The 19,923-nt window shown below is 34.4% G+C and overlaps 2 protein-coding genes across 2 annotated transcripts; both read left to right on the forward strand.

The window, feature by feature from the left end:
* Positions 1 to 933: 933 nt before the first annotated feature.
* Positions 934 to 7,110, forward strand: CBG24737 (the record flags this gene model as incomplete). The annotated part of the gene is made up of 5 exons (XM_002638608.1): positions 934 to 966; positions 4,598 to 4,690; positions 5,361 to 5,555; positions 5,615 to 5,737; positions 6,955 to 7,110. The coding sequence occupies 5 exons, from the start codon at positions 934 to 936 to the stop codon at positions 7,108 to 7,110; spliced, it is 600 nt and encodes a 199-aa protein (XP_002638654.1).
* Positions 7,111 to 16,125: 9,015 nt separating this feature from the next.
* Positions 16,126 to 19,921, forward strand: CBG25156 (the record flags this gene model as incomplete). The annotated part of the gene is made up of 4 exons (XM_045241056.1): positions 16,126 to 16,231; positions 18,962 to 19,132; positions 19,603 to 19,734; positions 19,779 to 19,921. The coding sequence occupies 4 exons, from the start codon at positions 16,126 to 16,128 to the stop codon at positions 19,919 to 19,921; spliced, it is 552 nt and encodes a 183-aa protein (XP_045100943.1).
* Between the last annotated feature and the right edge of the window lie 2 nt (positions 19,922 to 19,923).

Here is a 19,923-nt window from a genome sequence, read left to right on the forward strand (position 1 = left end):
AAGTTAGGCCACCATGTTAAAATGACCTAAAAACACACCAGGTGAACATCAGATCATTTCTAAGCTAAAAAGAATCGTGGCCTAGAAAATTCATGTTGTGAAAGTGGGGCCACCAAGCCAGATAGCCTATAAAGTTTGCCTGGGTAAGTTCTTCCATCATTCTAGAAGTCCTTGGAAAAAATGGTAACGATACGATTTCTTACAAGTAATTCCTGCGGTTAATAGCAATTTTTGTCGACAAATTGTCGATAAATGTTGTTTTTATCGACAATTTGTCGGTAATTTTCCGATAAATTTACCGGTAAATTTGTCGATAAATTTGTCGAAAAGGGCGTTTGTCGATAATTTGATCGGCCTCGTGAGGGGCATTTTTCTGAGTCTTTCATGTCCTGCCCTCGTTTTATTACACCTGATCAATAAACAAAATTAAAAAGGCTCTAGTACCATCACAAGGAAAAAAGGAAAAGAAGAAGAAGAAGCTTAACCTAAAAGCACTGAGTGGGCGAAAAAGAAGAAGAAGAAGAAGAAAAAGGAGGAAAACCCGAATGAATAATGGGGGTCCTTCTCGTCCTAAAAAGGTGGAGAGATGGTGAGGAAGGGGGGAAGAATGTAACATTGTTTAGTGGGTTCTTCTCCTTCTTCTTCTTTTTTCTGCACTCTTTTCCCTTTTCCCTATTCTAGAAGGAGCAGTCCATTACACTGTGAGCTCCCCCTTCTTCTTCTTCTTCTTCTTCTTCCTCAAAGGTTTCAATGTTTCAAAATAGGAAAAGAAGAAGAAGAAGAGAAATAAGTGCTAATTGGATACTATGGAGGGACAGAAATGGCACATTTTCTCGTTCTCTCTCTCACTCACTCTTTTCGCCACAAATTGAAATTTGACGACATTGATGATGGAGAGAATTGGAAGAAAAGGATTAGTGGGTTCGATGGACGATGGCGATTTGTGATTGTTGGTTGCAAATCCAGGTACAATTCGATGGGGGAGAGGGACCAAAAGAAAAGGGAAATTACCCTTTGAAGAACGAGTCTGTTAGCTTATCTGGGAACCGAGAACAGACTCGTTTAGCATTGACTAGGTGGGAAACGCTTCAATAATCAAGATTCAACTTTAGGCTAATTTACCTCGGCTCCCATAAGAGATATTAAAAATTTGTTAACTGATAAAATGTTAGTGATAATATGGTAAACATTTTATCACTTGACAGATTCTTGATATAAGACGGTTGAAATTTGAAGAATTTTTTTCGCAAGTATAGAAATAGCTCGAATTGATGATTTCCTGTACCATGTATTATTTATTTCAGTTTCACCAGATTTCTGAATTTTCTGTACAAAAATTGTAAATATTCCAGAAATTAGTCAAAGTTATAGAAAATGTTTATTTGATGGACCTGAAAATGATATTGAACAAAAAAATAGATGGACAAATTAAAATTGGACAGTGTAGACAGTTGGGACAGTGTGGATAGTGTAGTTGTAGTTTGCTCAAATCCAGGTGACAACCAATCTTCCTGCATTTTGAACTTTTCGTTGCTCTGTGCATTATTTTTTTCTAGAGGTACAGAATCGGTTCGCCTCCCGATTTTGTACTTTTTCAAAGGAAAAAGAGGTCACGCCAAATTCAAGTATTATTTGAATTGTGCCACGAGTTACAAAATCGGTAGGCAAACCCATTCTGTACCTAATGAAACAATTCAAATTTTTTCTGATTTCACCTGTCTTTTTGTGGATTTTGAAACATTTCTCATGAGATCCGATTTTAGACAAATTTTTTGATCGACATCAACTTCTACAATACGCTTTTCCGGGTGAGAATAAATTCGGTTCTTCAAACTGATATAAATTCTTGGTTTTGATGATTTTATTGTTTCGAAAGTTTATTTATATCAGTTTCAAGAATAAAACCATCAAAATCAATAATTTGTGATAACTGAAAATTTTGATGTTTTGAGACTATGATTCTATATAACATTCAATCCGGCGTTAACATTAAGAACCATCAAAGCGTCTACAGTTATTCTGTCAAATTATTGATTTTTTCGAAACAATACAACCATCAAAACCAAGAATTTATATCAGTTTGAAGAACCGAATTTATTCTCACCCGGAAAAGCGTATTGTAGAAGTTGATGTCGATCAAAAAATTGGTCTAAAATCGGATCTCATGAGAAATGTTTCAAAATCCACAAAAAGACACGTGAAATCAGAAAAAACTTGAATTGTTTCATTAGGTACAGAATGGGTTTGCCTACCGATTTTGTAACTCGTGGCACAATTCAAATAATACTTGAATTTGGCGTGACCTCTTTTTCCTTTGAAAAAGTATAAAATCGGGAGGCGAACCGATTCTGTACCTCTAGAAAAAAAATAATGCACAGAGCAACGAAAAGTTCAAAATGCAGGAAGATTGGTTGTCACCTGGATTTGAGAAAACTACAACTACACTATCCACACTGTCCCAACTGTCTACACTGTCCAATTTTAATTTGTCCACCTATTTTTTTGTTCAATATCATTTTCAGGTCCATCAAATAAACATTTTCTATAACTTTGACTAATTTCTGGAATGTTCATACAGAAAATTTCTGAATTCAAAAAAGGCAAGACAACACTGGACGAAAAGTGTCGAAAAGACAAACTTTTTGAAAAACGCTTGTTCTTTCTATTAAATCTGTTCTTTTGTACATAAAATATGAAAAATTCTGATTTTCAAATATGAGAAAAAAAATTCTTCAAATTTCAATCGTCTTATATCTGTTAGGAGAGCTGAGATAATTGAGCTTGAATTTAAGGTATAGGTTCTGAAAAATTCCAGAGCAAAAATTGTGATTTCCCTAATTTTCAGAATTTTTATACATTTTTTTCAATTTCTGGATCTGAAAGATCAGAAAAATTGGGAAATTTGAATAATTTGAAGAATTGCAGAATTTCAGATTCTCAAGTTATTATAATCTCAGAATTTCAGAATTTTTCAGAAAATCAGAATTTGCGAATTTCAAATTTTCAATTTATCATAATTTCAGAATTTCAGAATTTTTCAGATTTTCAAATTATCAGAATTTCTGAATTTCTGAATTTCTGAATTTATCAGAAATTCAGAACTTTCGAATTTCAGATTCTCAATCATAATTCCAGAATTTCAGAGATTTTCATAAATTCAGAATTCGCAAATTACAGAATTTCAGAAATTTAAAAACTCGGAATTTCAAAAGTTAAAAAGTGGAAAATTTCAGAATTTCAGAATCTCAGAATCTCGAAATCTCCACAGCTTCTTAGAATTCGAAATTCAAAGTTATATCTGTCAAAGTTTCAATATTTGAAAAAAAAATTAAAAATTCGAGAAATAAATCAGACAAGAAACTCCCTTGACAACGCGACCAAAACAAGGAGTCTAGAAACATTCAGCAGGTGAAAATATTCCGAAAATTCATATAAAATGTTCCGGCGATTTCCTCGTTCCCATTGTCCAAAAACGGCCCACCGGCGGCTCATCGGCGTACAAAACAAAAATTAATAAAAAATGTTCACAGGGATCCTGAAAAACAAAATTTTATTGAATTTTTTTCCCGATTTTTCCATTCTTTTCCCCGTATTTCCAGCCGTCATTTTCTTTATGCAAACAGAGGAACTGAAACAGGAAAATACGCACACTTTTTATTGAAATTTCCCTTATCAATTTTTTCATTCTTCTTCTTTCTCTTTTTCTTTTCCCTCCATTCTACAATTCGTATGCACTACTATGCTACGTTTTGCTACTATTCTATGTCTTATTTTTGCGATTTCGAACGCTTTAACGACGAAATCATCAGTTAATGATGATTCGCAGGTACAGTAATCCTAAAGTTTTATTTTCCGGACTATTTTTTCGAAGTTTTGAAATTCGAAGATATTGTAATTCCAAAACTCAGAAATTCGAAAATTCGAAAATTGAGAATTTCCGAAATATTGAAATTCTGAATTCCTGAGATTCTGAAATTCTGAAATTCTGAAATTCTGAAATTCTGAAATTCTGAAATTCTGAAATTCTGAAATTCTGAAATTCTGAAATTCTGAAATTCTGAAATTCTGAAATTCTGAAATTCTAAAGATCGGAAATTCAGAAATTCTGAAATTCTGAAATTCTGAAATTCTGAAATTCTGAGAAACTGAAATTCTGAAATTCTGAAATTCTGAAATTCTGAAATTCTGAAATTCTGAAATTCTGAAATTCTGAAATTCGGAAATTCTGAAATTCTGAATTTCTGAAATTTTAAATTCTGAAAATCAGAAATTCTGAAATTCAAAAATTCAGAAATTCTGAAGATCTGAAGATCTGAAAATCTGAAAATCTGAAAATCTGAAAATCTGAAACTCCGTGATTCTGAGATTCTGAGATTCGGAAATTTTGAATTCTGAAATTCTGAAATTTGGAAATTATGAGATTCAGCGATTCTCGAATTTTCTGGGATTTCAGATTTCGTGATTTTTGAAACTCAATTTTCTCTCTTTCTTGATTCTTTGTTTGGAGAAAAATCAGCATTCCAAAGTTGCATGAAAGTTGCATTGAAATGTTATTTTCTAGAATTCATAAAACCCAAAATTAAAACAAAAAATTCAGATTGGCCGAATCCTAACATTCGAATCGGAATCTCAGCTTTCATGTTTCTACGAACCACTTGAAGTCGGAATGATTCTGAACATTGGCATGCGGGTGTGTGTTTTTTAAAGGAGAGAATTTCCTTCTTTTCATATCTAAACCAGGACCGACAGGCATCTCTAGCGTTTTATGTATAAGGAAGATATTTAAAAATCCGGATTGAGCTCAAAGATATTCTATTGTTTTCTTTTGTAACTTTTTTAGTTCTGAATTCTTTTTCAATCTTTTTGAAAATTATATTTCTGAATTCAGCACGTTTAGAGCTTCAAAATTTGTATACTTACGACTTTAAAAATTCTGAATTTAGGAACCCTATGCGCCTTTAAAAGGGGCACCGCTACCAGCCGAGCTAGCTCTCTCAGAGACTGGCACTTTGAGCTCATTTATCTCGAGTTCTATGAGAGATATTAGTGTTAGTGAACTCTCATTTTTAGACAATTTAAACAATTTTGAAATACTTTCGTAGGGCTTCAAAAATTGGCTCTATTGCGCCCGAAACCGGCAACTTTGAGCACATATATCTAATTTACTGTGAAATATACCAAAACTTTGTCAACTGATGAAATGTTTGTCATAATATCAGCGACATTTTATCAGTTTACAGATCCTTAATATATTTTATGGAAATTGAGATAATTGAGCTTGAAATAAACCTATAAATAGCTCATTTATAACATTGATGGCGTTCTGATGACCTAGAAATTCAAAAAAAAAACTATTCCAGCCAACATTCGATTCGGTGTACCCAATGCAATTCCGTGTCACATCGCCAAGCGGGGACTTTTCGGACTGGGCAAGTGGAGATGGCGATGCTCATATGGAGCATAATACGACAGAAAATGGAGCATATGAGATTTGTGTTTATACGAGAAGACCAATGAAAATCAACTTGTATTTGCAGTTTTATTCGCCGGAGAAGGTGAAATATTACAAAAATTTGGTTTAAAAAATTCAAAAATTTTGAAACCCGTTTTTCAGATGGAAAAGTCGCTGAACGCCTTCTTCGACCATAACAAAATCTCCAAGGACATTCAGAATTCGGTGATGGCTTCAACGCATCGAATTTATAAAATTTATTATCATTTGAAGTTTTATAATCAGGTAGGACTTTTAGAACATAGGGTTCAAAGTTACCATAATTCATTTTTATGAAAGTTTTGGTCTTCCGTTAGAAAAATGCTAAATACCACTGTCCGCACAGTATGCTGAATCGAGTCGCAATCACTAGATGGATGGGAGTGTGTGTGGATCGGTGAAACTCGTATTTTTAAGCGAATTCCCCCATTGTCTTCTTTTCCGTTTTATTGTTTTTTTTTAAGATGAATTTATTCAAATTTGAATGAAAACTGCCACGAGTATTATTCAAAGCCAAAACAATGAGTTTCGAACAAACAGAAATATCGTAATACCTGTATTAGAAGGTCCAACCCTTCTATTGTTCCAATCCCCTCTCGGACAGCCCTTCTATTACGGGGCCTTCTATTTTTTCCAGCCATTATTCTCAGAAATTTTCGCCGAAACATTTGGCGAATTCTGGGCCCTTCTATCAATGGAGCCCTTCTAATACAGGTTCTACGGTATGTTATCTGAAATATAAACAAATTGCACGTTTCGAAAGCAGGCAGTTCGAAGTGTGAAAGTGTGATAATAAATGCACTAAAAAGCTTACTATTATTTTCTTAAAGGAGGCCAGACACCAAAAAAAAAATTTTCCTGATATTTTGCTACGGGGGCGCGAAGGCGCCTGACGACCGATGGTTTACATAAGCGCGGCGCGATTTCGTCCCCCGAACTCTCCCCCGAAATTTTTGCTGTCTCGCCTCCTTTAAAGTAAATGTTGTAATTCATAAAAAAAATGAAAAAAGGCGCTCTCATAGAGTTTTCTCATCACACTTTTGTTCTGCCCCTACCTCTTGCCTGAATAGGGGTAACCATATAATCCTGGCGCTGTGTGGAACCGAACCCGTGGGTTGCGGCGCGCTGACCAGCAGCGTTCACCATAATACCACGAGCGTCATCAACAAACAATGTAATAAACACTGTAAAGTATTACTCGCTTCTATGAGATTATCTCTTTTTGGGAGGGCACCGCGGCGACTTTTCGAGAGCCATCAATTTGAAAATAACAGCTTTGCGATTTTTCGACAGAAACAACGCAATGCTTTGGTTTCTAAGTTTTAAAGTGGCTTTGATGAAGTTCTGAAATGATCCTTTTCTGGGGATAAAGAAAACCGTACTGAACCAGACACCTCAAAATAACTATATTTAACTAAATTGGTCATTTCTGATTCCCGCAAAAATCATTTCACATTTTCCAGATGGTAGTCCGTGACGAAGCTCTCCAACTCCACAATTCAGAATTCATCCAAAACTACAATATCGCATTCTGCATCGTCGCAATTTTGATCACTATTTCACAAGTGTACTATGTCCGGAAGTTGTTCAGAATCGATCCGAATAGAATTCAGTTTTAGATCTGTTGTGTTTTTTTAAAAGTTATTCTAAAATAAATTTTTTAAAGTTCCAGACTTCAAGTTTTCAGGTTTTTGTTTTAAAAAACTTTAGTCCGTGGAAGTAAATCCGATTTTCTCATTTTTGAAATTGGGAATTTGGATTTCTCAGAAACTTATTTCACTTCTCAGATACTATGATCTTTTTCTGCTTTTCCATACTTGTAATCCGGGCCTTTCCCGGGCCTTCGCGGGCATTGCCATTGTTTCTTTCAGAATCATTATTTTTAGACCAACTAAATCAAATATGATAGAGCTCGTCGAGTACTACAAAAGTGAATATTGCTAGATATTGCTAGATACTGAATATTGCTAGATACTGAATTTTCGGTTTTTAGATCGTCTTAATATTTTTAATTTCAGAATATAAGAAGGAGCGATTTTCAAAATTTTCAATTTTCATCCCAAATCACTTCGATTTCCAAAATTTCTGTGAAGTTTCAGTAAAATCACGTGAATTTCCAAAATCCCAGAACTCGAACCGTCGAGTTCTGTGAAAAATCCCAGAAATTGGAACGTTCAATTTCTGTAAATCACGTAAAATTTCCAAATTCCCAGAAATTTTGGAAATCGAAGTGATTTGGGATGAAAATTGAAAATTTTGAAAATCGCTCCTTCTTATATCAAAGTTTTAAGACATCAAAATTGAAGATAGGAATTTCGAAGATTTCAGAATTCAAAAAATGAAAAAGTGAAAGAACAAAAAATTGAATCTCTAATCTCTCTAATCAGAAGAACGAAAACCTCGAAATCCCAGATTTTCAGATTCTCCAAATTTCAAAAACCTGCAATTCTTATGCTGACATTTCCAGAAATTTTTCAGATTGGGGGAATTTGTGAATACCCTAAAACTTCAAACAGAATCTACTCTTCTCCAATCCTCAACTTCGAGCCTATGTATCTCATTTTCCGTAAAAAATATCAAAAAGTTGTCAACTGATAAAATGTTTATCATAATATCAAAAATATTTTATCAGTTGACCGCTTTTTGATATCTTTCACAGGAACCGAAATAATTGAGCTGAAAACAGGGCATTCCACCAGGCAAGATCGGCAGGGACAGAAATATTTTATCATATCAAAAATATCATATCAAAAAGAAATATTTTATCATATCAAAAATATTTTATCAGTTGACCGCTTTTTGATATCTTTCACAGGAACCGAAATAATTGAGCTGAAAACAGGGCATTCCACCAGGCAAGATCGGCAGGGACAGATTACCAAAGTTTCCATGATGGTTTGATTTGTGGTATGTCTCCTCTGGAACAAACAGTGATGAGAACGTCACGATAAAGGGAGGGGGATCGACGCAATGGACCGCCCGAAAGACCACCTGTGTCTGCTTCCCTCTCTCTCTCTCTCTCTCTCTTTTCGGGAGATTCGTCCTTAACTGGGTCATATCACGTCGTCGTCATTTCCTCGGTTCTCCTTAAAGGAATGTATTGTTGAAAACTTTTTTCCTTCTTTTTTGTTTTTGTTTTCTTCTTCTGCAAGGTGTTCGAATTATTGATTGATTACCGTACTAAACTTGGTATTTCCTGTTTCAGTTTATTTAAAACAAAATAAACACCACCATCATCATAATGTCACTTTATAATAACCAAAAAAACCATAATAGTGTAAAAAGGGGGAGAAACCGGATTTAGGACACAGGGCATTTTGGAGGGGTTGTTTTTTTTGGATGGGGTCTCATCATCACAAAATTTTTAGTTTTTAGTACTGCTTTGATTTTATTAGTTTGTAAATTTAATGAAATTTGGACCTAATTTAGACAGAAATGTTTTAATTTGCCCCCTGAAAATCTTAGTCGCTCCAGGAATTCTGAAACAATGTTTTTAAAATTTTGAGAAACTTTTTTGTGAGAATGTTATAATTTTTCAAGACCTCGAATTTGGAATCCCTCAAAATCTAGTCATTTTTAGCTGATTTCTAAGAAAAAGGTTATCTGGGCCGATTTCTTTCCCAAATCTCACATTTTTGGCCAGACCTAAAGTATATATTCTTTGAAGGGCTAAAAAAGTATTCTAGAACTTTTCAATGTTTGTGAAACATTTAGAGTACACTAAACAAAAAGAGAGCTTCATTTTTCTAGTTGACGACTTTTTTCTAAAATTTAGTCCTGAGGAGCACATCTCCTTAGAATTGAATTTTACGAAAAAGTTGTCAATTACAAAAATAAAGCTCTATTTTTGTTCAGTATGCTATAAAATTTTCAGAGAAATCGAAAAATTATGAAGTTATTTTGTAGAGCTTTAAACATCACTATCTTTCAACGAAAAAGTCAAAATAAGTTGTAGTTCTTTTGTGTACCGTACCACTTGAATTTCCTTGATTCTTGGAATTTTGAGACATAAACTCTAAGCCATTTTTCGCTGAATTTCAGAAACAAGGTGGTATTTTTTAGGTCGAGTTTTTGGTCACAGATACCTTACATGCTCTGTCAGAGTAGTATCTCTATTTTTCATATTCAAAATCATAACGAGACTCCTAGCTCATCTGGGAGCTTTGACCTGATTTATCTAGATCCATGGGAGAGATATCGAAAACCTGACAACTAATAAAATGTCTGTCATGTTATAATAAACAGTTTATTAGTTGACAGGTTATTGATATGTTTTATAGGAACCTAGATAATTGAGCTCAACGGTACGTCCTCAAAAATTGAGGAGACAAAGGGCCACCTTCAGATGTTATCTCTTTTCTCCCTCCAAATGATCCATCTTTCCTTTGGTCTTCGATAGTTCTTGTCCTATTTCCAACACTCATTATCAAAACCGCATCCATTGCTTCGTCATCTTTTCTCTCTTTACACACCGGTCATTTTCGTTTCGAACATAATAAAAAACGCCACCAGTGAAGATAGAGACCATTTGTCCCTGAATAAGAAGTCCTTCTTCTTCTTTTCTCTCTACTCGTTTTTCCAAACGAAGATAAAATCAAAGGACGATGATCCAATGGCATCATGAGGGATGGACGATGGAAAAAAGGGACCCCCTAGTTATCAGATATTACTATCTTTTTGCCTTCCATACCTCTTATGTATTGGTGACTTGTCTAGGCATCGATTTTCCATTTTTCGATTGTTTTTTGAAATTCAGAGACTTTCGAATTTTCACTATTCTCAATATTCTTGTATTGTTGAAACTCGGAAATTTTAAGAAATTGAGATTCTGAATTTTTTGGGATTCTCAGAAGCTTAAATCCTAAGGTTCTAAACTTGTGCACTTAAGAATTTATGGATTTCCTAGATATTGAGAGTCTGAAATTTTTAAAAAATTTCTGAGATTCAGAGATTCTAGGATTCTGAAGTTTTAGAATTTTTTCTGAACTTTCAGAATTCTGAGACTCTTAGATTTTTAGATTATCAGATTCTGAGATACTGAGATTGTGATGTTCTGAAATTCGAAAACGCCGAAATTCTGGGATTTTGGGATTTTCAGAATTTCAAGTTTTCAAATTTTCCTCTCAATTTTGATAGAAACTGTTTTTCCTTCTTCATTTTCGTCATACTTGTAAAATTCCGGGCCGGCCCGCCAAAGCAGCCCGGGCCGGGCTTGAGGAAAATTTCAAGGCCCGGGCCCGGTAGCAAAAATTTTGTCATTTTTTACCGAATTTTGAGCTCTCAATACAATTTTCTATATTTTTTTGTGCTTTTTGGATTGTTTGTCTGTTTGATCAAAAAATATCAAAAAAACTCGAAAAAAATTTTTTGATCGAAAAAAATCACATAAGGGTCCCTCCTTATGTGTTTTTTGAAAATTTCAAAACTTGTGGAATGACAGGCCCGCTGGGCCGGGCCGGGCCCGGGCCTCCGAAATTCGGGAAAAAGCCCGGCCCGACCCGGCCCGTTACAAGTATGATTTACGTTCCTTTAGATGTTATTTTCTGCCTATTTGACCTTCCTTCCTCCTCCCATCCCATTTCCTCCAACCCCAAAATCTCCCGTTTTTTTTTCATCTCCTTCTTCCTCAAATTAGTCAAGATTATCTAATTCCTTGTCGGTTTTCGATTTTCTCGGTATTTGATTTTCTCATTTTCATTAAAATTATTCTTCCAATTGAGGACAAGCAGTTCTCGAAAATCCGATTTTTTTTGAAGATTTCAATTTTAAAAGCTCTAAAATTTTAGCTGAAAATCTAAACGTTTGATTTTTAAATACAAAAAATCTTTTCCAGTTATCCTCCTACTCTAACTCCCCTCCTACTCTAATTGTAAAAGACTTCCCTCATACCGCCAACTTTGATCCCTTATAACTCATTTCCTTTATAAGATATCAAAAAGTGGTCCACTGGCAAAATGATAATCATAATATCAAAAATATTTTATCTGTTAATCACTATTTTATATCTTCCACAGCAACCGAGATATATGTGCTCAAAGTTGAAGGTTTTTCTTGGTTTCTAAAATCACTAGAATCTTAAGAATGTGAAATTCGTTGATTGAAACCATTAAAAAATTATCCAGACCATTGATAAAAAGTTGTTTGAACATGGCGTTTTTCTCTCCAATTTAATGAACAAAATTGATTATTTTTTATTGCATAAAAACAGGTTTTTTTATGTGTTGTATCTCCAATCATCTCTTTTTTGACCACCGCCTCACATATGTTTTTTTTTCGTTTGATTTATTATGAGTGGTTTGACCGTGATGTATGAACCGACACATTGGACCATAGTAATGTACAGTACCAGGCAAAGATATCACATACCATTTAATAAAATGAACCCCCCCCCCCCCCCCCTCTTCAACTTTCAACTTTGATCCAATTTATCTCGGCTTTTGTGAAAGATATCAAAAAGTGGTCAACTGATAAAATATTGGTAATGTTATGATGAAAATTTTATCAGCTGACAATTTGTGGTATATTTCACAGTAAATTAGATATATGTGCTCAAAGTTGCCGGTTTCGGGCGCAATAGAGCCAATTTTTGAAGCCCTACGAAAGTATTCCAAAACTGTTTAATTTGTCTAAAAATGAGAGTTCACTAACAATAAAAGAACTCCAATTTTGTAGAAGACAACTTTTTTGTAGAAATCCAACGAAGCGAGATACTCGGTAAAAACTGACACAAGTGCTAGTTTTAGCCCTTTAGTGGAATATCTCATCAGAATGGAATCCGGCAAAAAGTTTTAAACTACAGAAATAAAACTCGTTTTCTGTTTAGTATAATCTGAATTTTTCCGAAAGCAGTACCTAAAAATATTTCCACTGAAAATGTTCAGATTAAGATATCACTTTGTCCTATCCCTGTACTGTTTCATCGTCCGCTAACTGATTCAATTTGTCTCGGTTCCTGTCAATGATCATATAAAGGTGTCAACTGACAAAGTTTTTATCCTAATACCTAGATTTTCAAAGTTATGGAATAGGGTACATTGGTTCAGAGAGTACGTGCAGTTAATGCACTAAAAGAAGTCCACCCTATACCTTCACTATAAGCTCAATTATCTCGGTCTCCATGAAAGATATCAAAATTTGGAAATTATGAATGTTTTGATGATATTATGATGAACATTATATTAGTTGACAAAATTTTGATATAGTTGTTAAGAACCGAGATAAATTAGATCAAAGCTAGGAGGCCCTTCTAACCTACCCTAGCGTAAAAGCCCCGCTCCCACTTAGAGCCATCTTATCTTGTTTTCTGGTGGAGATATCAAAAAGTTGTCTACTAATAAAAAACTTAAATTTTATGGTAAATGTTTTATTAATTGAGGGCTTTTTAAAACCTAAAACAGATATCGAGATAAAGCGGGTTAAAGTGTGAGGGTCCCTTCATCAAAGTTTTAAGGAATTTGACGGAAGTAGTTACAGTAGGTACGTAGTTACTGTATTACTGTATCTACTTTTCTAGCATGAGAAGTTTAAATTTAAAAATCACCTATTGATTTCCTCAATCCCCCTTGACTGTTTTTTCCGCTCCGATTCCTCTCCTACCCAACCCAATCATTTTCCGATAACACATCACAAACTGAGCACCGTTTTCTCTCTCTCTCTCTCTCTCTCTCTCTCTCTCTCTCTCTCTCTCTCTCTCTCTCTCTCTCTCTCTCTCTCAATCACTTTTGCTTCGTTTTCTCATTGCGGAACAAAAGCGGACTATGTGAATTGAGCACTCTGTCTCTCTGTCTCTTGACGGTGCTCCGCGCCTCCCTTTCCTTCGTTTATTTGTCCTTTTGTCCAGCTAAGGGGGTCACTTCGGGAGGAACACAACTAAGATCAATCTTCAAAACTCTCTGACCTTCCAATTCATTTCACTCACTCGCAGTGCTTTTCCGTTTTTGACCCCCATTTTCCAGTTGTTTTTGAACCTACGTACAGTAATCAAATTGGAATACATTATCTCAGCTACAGTAATCCTGTCAGTTTGACTATTTCCATTGCTTCAAAATTTAAAATGCCTGATTGGGCCGTAATTCGAAAAATTGCTGGAAAATCAAACTTGATTTGGGGCTAAAGATTCTCAATTCGGTTTTTTTTAAATTTTGGAATTCCAAGATTCTAAAAGTCTGAGATTCTAGAAATTTGGAAATCCTGTATTTTCAAGTTCCGAAGTTTGAAACTTCTGAATTTTTGAAATTCTGAAATTCCGGGATTCTGAGATTCTGGGATTGCAAAATTCTGAGTTTCAAAGTTTTTACTCTTTTCAGCTTTTCAGAACTTGCAAAAAATTTCAGTATTTTAGAATTTCAAGTTTTCAGATTCTTCAAGAATTTCTATTAATATTCTCAAATTCCTCTGATTGTAGGATTTGAGATTCTGAGATTCTGAAAGTTCAAAAATCTGAGAATTAGAAATTCGGGAATTCCGATATTCTGCTTTTTGGTACTTTGAGCACCTAGTTCCCCTTAATAAAACCTGAAATCCCATTTTCTGTGTATCTGTGCATCCAGATGTCCCTGTCCCCAAGTCCCTGATTCCCCCTATTAATTGATAGTCTCGTCGTTGTTCGATTGTTTTGTAGACACACGCATATCTCCATTCTCTCTCTCTCTCTCTCTCTCTCTCTCTCTCTCTCTCTCTCTCTCTTTCTCAAATCGGTCACTCTCGCTGAAGAAACCTGTTTTCAAATCTCTCGCAATCCGTCTTGTCTCGTCTTTTCCTTCAACCGATTCAACGTCTTCTTCTCGTTCCCAGAAGAGACCGCCCGTTTAGAGGGACAGTACAAATTGAAAGTTTTTCCATCTGCAAAAAAAGTGTGTGTACTTTTTAGGTTGAAAATTTGAGACATTTTTTGATTGATTTTATGTCCTTTTTGGCTGAAAAAACGCACTTTGGTTTTTTTGGGTTACTGTAGATCTGGTTTTGTTGAATTCTTGGTTTTCAGTCTAGGTGTGAAAATTGAAAGTTTCAAAATCGTAGATTTTTAGAATCCAAAAATATCAGATAATGAAATTTCGAATTCCTGAAGTTCCGAGTTTCTGAGATTCAGAGATTCAGAGATTCAGAAATTCAGAAATTCAGAAATTCAGAAATTCAGAAATCCAGAATAACAAAATTTCAGAAATTCAGAAATTCTAAGAACTACAAAAATCCCTGAAATTTTAGAATATCAGAATTTTCTTCAAAAAATAGTAAAAAATGTAAAAAGTTGAGATTACTCAGCCTAGATTTTTTGTGATAAGGGGGGTTGAGCCTGGTTTATCAGATATTTTTTCCAGAGATAAAATCTCGGAAATCAATTTTTTGATTTTTTTTAATTTTACGACAATAAACTAATGTGGTGTTCCAAGAATTTCCGTTAACCACCGTTAAACCTGTATTATAAGATCCTTTCAATAGAAGGGCAGGCTCTTTTAATACAGGTTTTACGGTAAGTGGACATCTGGACCAACCTCCAAAAAGATAGAGATGATGGAACACCCCTGAACTAGTCAATCCCTTCTTTAAAGCCTCCTTATTCTTCTAAGCTTGTTTGTCTTTAATCCAAAGTTTATTTTGTTGTCTTCTCTTTTTCTTTTTTTCTGTTTTCCTTTCGATTTTTCCAATTTTAGAACTCTCCCTCTCTCCAGTTTTTCTGGCTCATTTTTTCCTGCTCATCCTCAAATTTAAATAATTTCAGAATTTTTAATCCTCTGAAAATCCTGTTGATAATTTTTGATTCTTAACACTGGAACACATAATTCTCTTAACTTATTTTAAATTTCAGAATTTCAAAAAGTTTGATTTCTTAAACTCAGATCCGTTCCATCAATCGATATCGTTTCGACCTGCAATTTCCGAAAAGACATGAAATCCCTTTTCTGATAACTTCAGATTTTTGGAAAATTTCTAAAATCCGAATTTCCGTTCCCAGATCCCTGATCTATCTCTAACCTCGACATCCAGACTATCCGAGAGAGAGAGAGAGAAAGCGTATCTAAATTCATTAATCAGATTGTTATACATCTATCAATGATTTGGGGAAGAATAAGAAGACCCTTCTCCTTCTCCTTCTTTTCCATCAATTCCGAACAGGTTGATCACAGAAATGTACAATCAATTCTCCCCTCCTTCTCATTCTTGTGATCACCTTCTTCTCCTTCTCCTTATCTCCTTTTTTATTCTTCTTCTTCTTTTTCTTTTAATTTTATTGATTTGAAGATTTCGAGAACATTCGATGAGTTTCGAAATAAATAGATCTTGTCTCTGAAATTTATTACTGATGGACCTTGTGATTTTGTTATCGTATGATTCCTTATCATTTGGTTTTTAAAGTCACCTTATGTTTTTTTGGGAACTTTGAATCTTGTACTGTATTTTAAGAATTCTGAAAATCTGAAAATCTGGTTAAACATTTCCTTTGTTCTGTTTTTTTCACTTGTTTTCCGTCTCTTTCAAACCTACAGTACCCCAATTTTCAGGCCCAGCCTCATTGCTGAAACCTCAAAAAAGAAGCATCTTCTCTAACTTTATATATATATATATATATTAATCCAAATACAAATCTATTTATTCCCACCAAATGAATCAAAAATTTTGAAAAATATAAAATTATCATGATTCTGAGGTTTCTCATATTCACAGCATTGGCTGTGACAACAGCCAATTCTAGTACACGACAGCAGGCGGCAGCTGCTTCGTCGGCTTTTCATTCTATTCAAGGTGAGTGTTTTTTTTGAAATTTAAGAAATTATTTTGAAAATCTGGATTTCTGAATTTCAGAATCTCGGGGGGTTAAAAATTTTTTTCGGAATTTCTGAATTTTCGAAATATCCCAATTTCAAAAAAAATGTTGAAAATCTAAACAATTGCAATTTTTTAAAAAAATATACCGTAGAACCTGTATTAGAAGGGCTGGCCTTTCTATTGTTCCAAGGTATCTCCGAAGAGCCCTTCTATTACAGGGGCCCAATTAGAGGAGGGCCTTCTATTTTTCCGACCAGTTTTTTCCAAAATTTGCGTCGAAAAACTTGCCGAAGTGTCGTTCAAAATTCATGAATCTGCCAATTTCACCAGAATTTAACAAGATTTTCATCGAAAAATAGAGTTTCAACAAATTTCTAAAAAATTTTGGGGTCCCTTCTATTTTTCCAAGACCCTCGAGGAGGGCCCTTCTATTAGAGGAGTCCATCTATTAAAAGAGCCTTCCTAACACAAGTTTTACGGTAGTTTCAACAAGAAATTGAACGAATTCTAAAATATCGTCTCTCCTATATTCCATAATATTGAGATTGTCTGCTAGGGTTTCATCAGAAGTGAGCTTGAGTTGAGTAGGCAATTTAATACTGTAATAGAATGTCCCCTAGCTCAAATTCCGTTTCTCTTGTGTTCTGTGAAAGATATCAATAGGTGGTCAACTAGTAAAATACTTTTCGTAATAACACCAATATTTTGTCAGTCTGTCACTTTTCAATATCTTACACAGGAATTGAGAAAAATTTGGTCAAGTTGAGGACCACAGACTTGTTTTTGAATATTATCATATTTGTACACTCAATATTAGCTTGTTTTCTCATTTCTGCGTCTCTCGCTCTCTCTCTCTCTCTCTCTCTCTCTCTCTCTTCGTCCCATTATTGAGACACTATTTGTGCTATGAGGTGTGCTGTTCCGTGCAACACCCCAAGACAAAAGTGCGCTCACGAAACAGTCTCCGAAAATTGAGAAAATTCAATGAGAGAAGAGAGATAGTGGGGAAACGAGAGACGCAGAGAACACAGAGTGGTCAGTTTTCGAACACCTTAACCTTTTTTGGGGGTTTTTTGGAGTGGGGGTGAGTAGACAGAGAAACTTATCACAAAATAGGGAAAAGTGACGTCGGTTTGAAGGGAAATTTTTGAAATTCCAAAAAATTAGGTGTCGAAAAATGTGAGAAAACAACAGAACTTCCTAAAACCATAAAACCCAAAAAACGAAAATCAGAAATTCCAAAAGTGCCAAAATTTTTAAATTTCATAAAATCCGAAAATCCAAATCTAAAATTTAAATTCTAAATCTTGAGAATGGTTTTTATTGATTTTCATTATTATAGATGTTTCGTTTTCTCCCAAAAACGTTTACAAACCGCTTCCTATTTTTTAAACATTTTATCCAAATTTTTCAAATTTTTTTTCTATAAAAACAACTAATAAATTATCAAAACCAATCAGCAATCACATGATCCTTCAGAAGGTGTCAACAACTTCTGATTCTTTCGTAAATTAAAATGTCATCAGAACAAAAAATACAAGTTTACAATGGTTTCTTTCTCAAACAATCATTCAAATTGGCGCCAAAAAAGAAAAAGAAACAAAAAAACCAGATTCTTTTGACCACAGAAGATTTGACCAATATACCGTGTCGAAACGACTAAATGGATATGTATGGGTGTGGAAAAAGACATGGAAAAAAGAATTGAGATTTTGTGTAATCGCCTTTTTTTAATGCTAAAGCTAGATATGCAAAAACTTAAAGGACAAGGGATGGGCAAAATTCAGAAATTCAGAAATTCAGAAATTCAGAAATTCAGAAATTCAGAAATTCAGAAATTCAGAAATTCAGAAATTCAGAAATTCAGAAATTCAGAAATTCAGAAATTCAGAAATTCAGAAATTCAGAAATTCAGAAATTCAGAAATTCAGAAATTCAGAAATTCAGAAATTCAGAAATTCAGAAATTCAGAAATTCAGAAATTCAGAAATTCAGAAATTCAGAAGTTCAGAAATTCAGAAATTCAGAAATTCAGAAATTCAGAAATTCAGAAATTCAGAAATTCCGGAAATTCCAAAAATTTCCAAATTCAGAAGTTCAGGAAGAAATCCAAAAAATCTAAATTTCAGAAACCCCCAAAAAATCAGAAATTTCGAAAATTCCGAAAAACTGGAATTTTTGAAAAACTCACAAAAATCAGAAATTTCAAATTCCGAAAATATTTAAAAAATGCAATTTTTTTCAAATTTCTGAGAATCCAAAAGTCACAGAATTTTCAACAAAAAAATACAGGAAAAAACATAAAAAATACAGGAAAAAACATAAAATTTTCAAACTTATAACATTTTTGTAAACATTTCGTAAAAATCCCAAACCCTTCAATTTCCTAAAAATGTAAAAAATTTCGAATGTTTTAAAGTTCAAAAATATCAAAAAGTTAAAAATGTTCAAATTTCAAAAATTACATAAAAACCACATTTCTCGAATTTCGGAAACTCCGAAAATTCAAAAAAAAAAATCACACTTTCCCGATTTCGAAAACCCATGAAAATTCAAACCTTTCAAATTCCAAAGATACCACGAGCTCAATTTTTCAAATTTCAAAAAAAAAAAGAAATTTAATCCAAACTTTCAAGTCCTCGAAAATTCCATAAAAATCCCCAAATTCTCCAAAACTTCAACTTTTTCAAAAATTCAAAATTTCAGTCGATTCTCCACCATCAGTGCGTTCTCGAATAATCTCCGCGTCTGTGAATACGGCGTCTTCAGTTTGCAACGAAAACGATTTCCGATGTTCTGATGGAAAATGTATTCGTGCCGAATGGAAGTGCGATGGATCTGGTGATTGCTCAGATGGAGAAGACGAGAAGGATTGTCGTAAGTGACCTAGTTTTTTTTAGGCCACTGAACATGGAACTTTTAGTTTAGGGTCCCCATGGGGAACTGCACATACAGTACCAGACAATAAAATAAACGAAAATGTGTCCAAAGCCAGGCTGTCAAGTTTCCGATCACTTTAAAAACTTTGCATTCACCGAATTTTTGGAAAATTCCTAGTTTTTCAGCTATTTGCCGACACCCCTTTTAGGCCCGTTTTATGCTGAAGATATGAAAAAAAAAGGTGTCTTCCAGAAATCGGCAAACAAGGAATTTTCAAAGAATTATATGAATGCAAAGGGTTTACACCCTCCAAAATTTTCAAAGGGATCTGAGAGCTCCAGACTCCTGAAAATGTTTGAAAATCAAGTGAAAAACACGCTTGACCGATACTGTATATAGCAAACTTCCAAGAATTGTTCCATGGCCTAGAAACCCCTGTATTGATTTTCTAGTAACCCCTTTTCCAGCACATCCTGGCTGCAAATCCGATCAATGGCAGTGTGACACCTACACGTGGCACAGTGTCTCCTGTATCGCCGAATATCAGAGATGTGATAATATCACGGATTGTGCCGACGGTTCTGATGAAAAGGATTGCCGTGAGTTATGGACATCCGGACACACCGACAATCTCTCATTTAAGCTGCTTCCACTGTCGACTGCAGCTCTCCGAACGTTTTCATGTGTGCCGATGGTCGTCAATGCTTTGATATCACCAAAAAATGTGATGGAAAGTATGATTGCAGAGATTTGAGTGATGAGAAGGTGAGTTTTTTGATGACCTAGAA

Source organism: Caenorhabditis briggsae, assembly GCF_000004555.2.
Source record: "Caenorhabditis briggsae AF16 supercontig from assembly CB4, cb25.NA_213, whole genome shotgun sequence".
NCBI classification, from domain to species: domain Eukaryota; kingdom Metazoa; phylum Nematoda; class Chromadorea; order Rhabditida; family Rhabditidae; genus Caenorhabditis; species Caenorhabditis briggsae.